Below are 7,632 nucleotides of genomic sequence, written 5' to 3' on the forward strand. Positions count from 1 at the left end.
AGATCGACACAAGCACCCAGCTGAGAGCAGAGGGTTCCAGTGGGAGGCTGGGCTGCAGGGACCCCTGCCCCACTCTGCCCCCCAGCAGCAGGGCTGGGCTGGGGATGTGAACTGGGGAGAGCTCCCCCAGCCTGTCCACCACCCTGACAGCACAGGGGAGCAGTCAGGTCCTGCAGCAGCTGGAGACAAGAGTCTGCCTGTTTGTGTGACCAACAGGGCTGGCAGGGGTGGGTGGCAGCCCCAGTGTCCTCCTATATGACACAGAAGGGATGCCCAGCAGGTCCAGGCCAGCAGCTCTGCAGTGCTCAGGAGGATGAGCCTGGCAAGCCCAGGGCTACTCGGGTGTTACCCCCGTGAGCACTCACCTCCACCAGGCTCTCTGCCTGGCCTAAAGCTGCTGCCCTCCTTCCCACCCGTGCCATGCCTGGGGGAGGGCAGGCAGCTGCCACCACTGCTACCAGCACACGGAGCTGCAAGTTCCCCCCCATCTGTCCTCAAGACAAGCAGGACAGAGCACGAGTGCCCAGGGCCACCCTGGAGCCATGCAGGAGCCCAGCCAGGAGGGGCACAGCCATGCAGAGCAGAGCATGCAGCACCGGGGGCACCGAGGGGCTTTACCTGCCACTGATGTCTCCTCAGGCCGTGGCAGCATGGTGGGCAAGAAGGGGGGTGAGCAGAGACACCCGAGTGTGTGCCCAGCTGGAGGGGCTGGTGGCACAGCCAGGGGTGGCCTGGCAGGACCACTGAGGCTGGTGGCACCCTAAGCTCACCCGGGGGGGATGGAGGAATCTCCACCTGCTGGCCCCCCCCTCCAGAGCCACCACTGGCCCAGGGCACACAGCAGCCCCAGCTCTGGGGCACAGGGCAAGTCGCTCCAGTCCCAGGGAGCCCAGCTCAGCCCCAGCAGGAGCCACATCAGTCCCAGCCACAGCGTTTCACCTACACAGAGTGGGGACCCCTGGCAGTCCCACCTCCCTGCAGCCTCCCCAGGCCAGCCAGCCCGAGGCTGCAGGGTCTCCCTACCTGGCTCTCCACCAGCATGGCCATGTCCATGAACATGTCGTGCAGCTCCCGGATGCTGTTCTCCAGTTTGATGATCTCGCTGTGCCGTGTCTCAATCTCATTCAGGGCCTGCTTGGTGATGTTTGAATCCATAATGATCTGCAAAAAGACAGGGCCACTGAGCTCTGTGCTCAGCCCCTCACCATGCCAGGGTTAGGGGCACCAAGAGAGGGCAGGGCAGGAGCCCCTCCAGCCCAGCACCTTGCAGCAAACCCCCACCCTGGAGTCAGGATGCAGCCCCTGCTCAGGGCAGCACCTTCAGGCCAGATCCAAGCACTCAGGTCCCAGCTCCTGCCAAGGCCGAGATCACTCCTACACCTGTGCCACTGAGGCATGACACCTATAAGCCAAGCCCCCGGGGTGAGGGTGCTGGCTCAGCTTCAGCCTGTGCTGGCTCTTACCCCAGAGGAGAAGATGGCCGGGTTGCCGCTCTCCAGCATGTCCTCCAGCTCCTCGCTGGTGGTGGTCCTGCCAGCTGAAAGTGACAAAACACAGGTCAGCCCCCTGTCCCTGTTCCACCACAGGGCTCTTGCTGGCTCCAGGGCCTCTCCAGGAGAGGGGAGGAACAAAGCTTCCAGCCTCCAGGGTGCAGTGGGCAGTTGGAGGGGCTGCCATCACGAGCCCAGCCCTGTGCTCCTTCTGCAGGGACTCGAGCCGCCTGCAGGGCCCAGCTCAGCCAGGGAAGTTTGTCTGTCCCTCCTGGTCAAGCTGCCCATCCCCATGGGGCAGGAAGTGGTGTTAAAGGAGTGGCAGCCACCAGCACCCAGTGTCCTCCTGGCCTTCAGATGGCCCAGGATGGGGCTTGCCAAGATCACCTCTACTCCTGCCCTTCTCCTTTCCATCCCTCCTGGCGGGCGGTGAAGAAGGGCTGCCTGCTGCCCTGCTCCTGTGCTGCAGGGCACAGGGCCAGTCAATGCTGCGGTGGGGCAAAGGATGAGAGAGCAAAGACATCAGATGGATTAACCCTGGGCCAGCCAGCACAGGCTTGGCTGAAGGTCACGGCTAGTCAGGAAGAACTTGCTGCAACACGGAGCCAAAGCACCAGCCCCAGAGGCTGCACCTCACCCACGCTGCCCGGCACAACGCCTGCCAAAGCCAGATCACCACCCTGCAGGAGCTCAGAGGACTTTCCAGGAGTCCACTGCCTTCTGGCTCGTTTTCCTAGTTTGGAAAGGCTGTCATTAGCTCCTCAACAGCTGATGAAACATCAGATGAAAGTGTGGTAGGTGCTTGGTTGATCTGGTGCCCACATCAGCACAGCCAGGAATGGGAATCAAAGGGCTGAGTCAAAGCCAGGTGTCCACAAAGGGGAAGAGCCTGGGGGAAAAGCCCTGCCCTGAAACTTGGCAAAACACTGGAAAATCAAGAGAACTGGAGCTCTGCCTCCCCAGGGAGCTTCAGAGTGTATCTGCTTCTTAATTTGGTGCCTCTGGAAATTAGTTTCCTGGGAAGAAGATGCTCTGCCAATAAAGAAATCAGCAGAGAGCAGCTCAGGGAGCTGCAGCAGTCAGGAAGAACTTGCTGCAACACGGAGCCAAAGCACCAGCCCCAGAGGCTGCACCTCACCCACGCTGCCCGGCACAACGCCTGCCAAAGCCAGATCACCACCCTGCAGGAGCTCAGAGGACTTTCCAGGAGTCCACTGCCTTCTGGCTCGTTTTCCTAGTTTGGAAAGGCTGTCATTAGCTCCTCAACAGCTGATGAAACATCAGATGAAAGTGTGGTAGGTGCTTGGTTGATCTGGTGCCCACATCAGCACAGCCAGGAATGGGAATCAAAGGGCTGAGTCAAAGCCAGGTGTCCACAAAGGGGAAGAGCCTGGGGGAAAAGCCCTGCCCTGAAACTTGGCAAAACACTGGAAAATCAAGAGAACTGGAGCTCTGCCTCCCCAGGGAGCTTCAGAGTGTATCTGCTTCTTAATTTGGTGCCTCTGGAAATTAGTTTCCTGGGAAGAAGATGCTCTGCCAATAAAGAAATCAGCAGAGAGCAGCTCAGGGAGCTGCAGCGTGGAGGGAGAAGCAAACACAGCTCTGAGCTGACCAGGGGAGCAGTGAGAGATGAGGAACAGGTCATGGTGCAGCAGGGCTGTCAGAAGCTCTGGGACAGGCAGAGACATGAAGCCACTCAGGAGACTTCCCACCTCAAGGCCTCTGCAGTCCTTGGACCAGCTGGACAGAGTGACCATTCCCATGGAGCAGCTTCCAGGGGATGGGGCAGGAGAAGCTCCATTGGGAGCACAGGATCCTTGGGAAGCTCCTCTGGGGCCACAGCTCACACCCATCACCCAGCTGCACCGAATGCCACTATGCCCAGCACTTTGTGCCAGACATTCCAGGAACAGGAGGGTTTCCAGCACCTCGGGGCTGCAGGAACCAGTCATGGCTGTGAAACCAGTCAAACCAGTCAAAGGAACTTCCCAAGGCTGGGATGCTGTGTCTGGCTCTGGCTTTCAGCCCGTCAGGAGATACAAATCCATACAACTCCTGGAGGGATGGGAATGCTGCCTGCACATGCTGAGGTGCCCGCAGGGCCAGGCTGGGCATCCCCACCTGGAACAGCTCTGGTGCCCTCAGTGGTGCTGGGATGAGCAGACTCCAGCTATATCACCTGCCCAGCGTGTCACACAGTGCCACTCACCCCCCCAGCCCTCAGGACCTGGCTGCTCAGCAGGGGTGGGGGCTGCAGGGACCACCTCCCTCTGCTGTGCAGGCATCTCCACCCTGTTCTTAGCTCAGATCCTCTGATCACTCCTGAGATGAAAGTGTCACAAGAACCCTAATAAGCTATTCCCAGCTCTGGGGGCTCTGAGACCACCTGGGGCTCCATGGAGGAGCCACTAGGGCTGGAGCAGCCCCTGGACTCTCCCAGCTCCCACATCTGGGTGCACCCACATCTTGCCTCCCAGAACATCACTGAACCTGGTCCCACACTGTGGGGCAGGGGCTGGTTCATTCCCACAGTGAGAAGACAGAGATGCTTTATTTTGGGGTCCTTGTTTCCCACAAAACAAAACTGTTCACAAGACCCAGCAGCCTCTGCACAGCCCCTCTGAGCCTCCAAAGCTGCACACCCACCATGGAAAGCTCCTCCAAGCCTCAAATCCCATTTCCCTGGGAGGAAAATCTAATCAGATTTAAGAAGTTATTTCTCATGATGGACAAAACAGAAAGGACTAAACCGAAGCAGCAGCACCTCCCACTGAGGGAGCACAGAGGGACATGCCTGGGGAGGGCAGCTCCCAGCAGCAGACATGGGGACAATGCTGGGGACAGACACCAAGCACCTGTCCTGCCCAGGACATCCTGTGACCCTCCCTGGCATCTGCAGCCTTGGTGTGTTTGGGAGCAGAGCAAGGAAGAAGCTGGGTGAGGGCAACTTAAGGCTGGGGAAGAGAAGAGGAAGCAGTGGGAGAGGAGAGACCATCTGCTTCATGTACTGGACAGGCAGAGGTGATGGCAAGGGCCACTCAGGCACAACCTCTGGCACCAACAGGCATGGCAGAGCCTGCCCAAAGAGCAAGAGCAAGAGCAGATCCTGGGAGGGCTGTGGGGAGCCCCAGGGCAGTGCCTCTACATGCCCATTTCTTCTGTGACTGTCCCACCTCCAGGGCAAGAAGCAGACAGGGTTTGGGTAGAGAAGCTCACTGGGCACTGGGGAGCATCCCCAGAGCAGCTGAGAGGTCCTTGCTCTCGTGCTTGCAAAACCCAAGTGATTTACTGACTCTGCTGTCAGACTTTGCTCCCGGCACTTTCTATCTTTGGATTCACCAGCTAAAAAATGGGAGCTGAGGGTTTCATGGAGCTTTGTGCAGTCATCACATTCCAGCTGAGCTCTGTTGAAAAGAGCCTGTTCAGGAGGCCCCAGAATAGCAGGGCCTGAAGGTGCTGGCTGGGACCCCCCGGGACAGGTTCCTCTGCCCAGGAAGCCCCCCTGCTGGAACCTCAGCAAGCTGGTTGCTTTTGACAAGCCTTTTTGTGAGAAGAGATTTTCCATTGTCCTGACAGACCCCCAGCTTCTGCAAAGGACTGTGCACACACAGGGCTGTGTCCCCTCCCAGCACAGACCTCATCCTTCTCCTGTTCCACACACCTTCATCCTGAAGGCGAAGTGGGTCCCTCCCCATCACTGATGGAGGCAGCTCCTCTGCACCCAAATTCTGCTCCATGGTGAGTCCTGAGCAGCCTTCTCCTTGCTCCCCACCAAGGCTCTGTCAGGCACTGACAGCCTGTCAGGATGGACAGAGAAGACAAGTATAACCGAATCTATCTGCATAATTTAAGCAGAGAAGCAGAGTCCTCCCAAAACCTGGGAGTAGAAAAACAAGACATTTTCTTGGTTTCCTTTCAATTTCTTTCAGGTCAGACAATTACGGTCCTGGCCAAGTCCTGTCAAACCTTCTCTCTTCGAAGGGAGGCACACGGACATCCTGAATCCCTGCTTGCATTACAAGCCCCCCTGTGGTTGGGTATCACCCCCAGGAGGATGGCAGCTCCAGCCAGGCAGCTGGAGCATCAACACACTCATCACCCTGCCTGGCATCAAACCTCCAGTCTGTCTGGAACCTCCTGTCAGCCTTTCAATCAGCCACTGTGACACCTTTTTATTATTATTGTACATCACAGACTAATTTTAACAGAGGACAGGCCTGCACAGCCCCATCTCCTCCCAGCCCTCCACAGACCCCACCAGCACCCAGACTCCCAGGCACCTACAGCTCATGAAGGACATTCCCACAGGTGTCCCAGGACCCTGCTCTGATTCAAAGATCTTATTATTTATGCTGAGTTGTGAGAGGGAAGAAAAACACTCATTTGTTTGTGAGAAAATAAATCCTGGACTACCTTTCAGACTCTTTCATTCTGAGCACAAAAACCCCACCATGTGTCTCTGACCATGAGACTATTTGCAAAAATCTCTTTGAATCTCTGCATGGCCTGACCTCTCCCTTGCTTGCTCCCTCCCCTGTTCTGGTGGTGGGATGGTTCCTCTTTGCTGGGAGCTGAGCACCTTTCTCCAAAACCAACCAGGTATCACCAACTGCCCAGAATAATCACCAGGACAGCAGGTTTTGTGGACATGTGGACATGACCCAGCTTCCCCTAAGCAATGGGCTCTGGGTGACACACACATCTTAGTGCCACAGTCAGAGGTGTCACCTGGGGCCCACCTTCAGCCAGAAGACACCACTACTGCTGCTGCTGGGTCCTGGGTCCAGGGGCCCTGAGGCTTGTGCTCTTCCCCTGGCACAGGGAACTCCTGGGAGCAGCGAGTGTCCCCACCTCAAGAGCTCCCTTCTCTGGTTTACACTTGGTTCACTTCACCCATGATGAAAAGCACTCAGAGGACAGGCAAGTCAACACATGGAGTAAGGAATTCCTGCTGGCTCCTCTGAATTGGTGTCCTTGCCCATAGCAGGAGGGTTGGAACTAGATGATCTTTAAGGTCCCTTCCAACCCAAACCATCTGTCACTCTCCGACCCTATGAAACTCCCCGCCCTGTGCTCTCTGAGAAACACTGAAGAGCATCTGAGGGGAGTTTCTGTGCTTTGCTGATGCAGTTTGATACTGGAATGGGAGGTGTCCCCATGTGCCTGTCTCCCACCAGGAGCTGTGTCCCAGCTGCCCCCACACACCACTGGGTTTTCAGGGGGTTCTGTGACCAGTGAGGGGCAGTGCAGGATGTGTCCCCCTGATAGTCACAGGATACTCATTAGTAGATTCAATAGAAAAGTAGCCTAATAAAAATTCACTAAAACAATTAATTTGCTGCACTAAGTTAGCTGAACAGGTGACTTTTAAAACAATGTGCTTTGTGAAACTGTCAGTCAATGGTGCCAAGCATCCTGCAGGTTGTGGGAATATCAAGTCTTCTACGACCTGTGGCACCTACAGACAAACTCATGTTGATTCTGACCCACCTGGGCAATGTACCAGCTGGAGACTGGAGACAGGACCAGGATGGGAGACAGGACAAAGACCACAAAGGGCTAGAATCAATAAAGACCCCCCCTAGGAGACCCTCGAGCAGGCATCATTACACAGATAACCAAGTTCAGGAAATGAAATGACTATGGGAAAGAATTCTGGGAACTCATTGACATAAAACTGAATATGCATGTTTTTGGTGTGTATTAGTTGGGGTGTTTTGCCAACTCCTCGGAGCAGCTATGGTGGAGAATTCCCAGTACTGCCCAGTGCTGCAATAAAGAATTCCTGCTCAGAAACAGATGGCTTGTTGTTATTGGGTCTTTATCTGAGAATCCTTACCCAGCCCAGCCCAGCCTCCTACTGTGAGGAGTGTTAGAAAGCAAGGGGGTGTTCTGGTTGGGTTTGGTGGGGTTTTTGGCAGCTGGGGAAGGGCCCCAGGGGGGCTCCTGTAAGAAGCTGAGAAGCTCCCCCTGCTCCAAACCAGCCAAGGAGCCACCAGAGGGACAATGGATGAAGCTCTGCCATGAACATAGGAAAGAACCGATATCACACCTGAGCAGGGAAGCACCTGGGGGAGAGGAGCTGAGCTGGGGAGGCTGAGCAGAGCTGGGGGTTGGTGAGGGAGAAGGGGCAGAAGGTGCC

At 56.4% G+C, this 7,632-nt stretch overlaps 1 protein-coding gene across 1 annotated transcript in view; it reads right to left on the reverse strand.

Moving 5' to 3' along the window:
- The window catches only part of STX1A (syntaxin 1A (brain)), a 65,989-nt gene that overhangs the window by 4,420 nt on the left and 53,937 nt on the right, over positions 1–7,632 (reverse strand). Inside the window, exons 7-8 of the mRNA XM_010007804.1 lie at positions 1,464–1,537; positions 1,024–1,161 (exon numbers count right to left, since the gene is read on the reverse strand). Coding sequence (XP_010006106.1) covers positions 1,024–1,161; positions 1,464–1,537 — 212 coding nt within the window. The remainder of the gene's footprint in view (positions 1–1,023; positions 1,162–1,463; positions 1,538–7,632) is intronic.

This window comes from Chaetura pelagica, unplaced genomic scaffold, assembly GCF_000747805.2.
Source record: "Chaetura pelagica isolate M959 unplaced genomic scaffold, ChaPel_1.0 scaffold590, whole genome shotgun sequence".
Lineage (NCBI taxonomy): Eukaryota > Metazoa > Chordata > Aves > Apodiformes > Apodidae > Chaetura > Chaetura pelagica.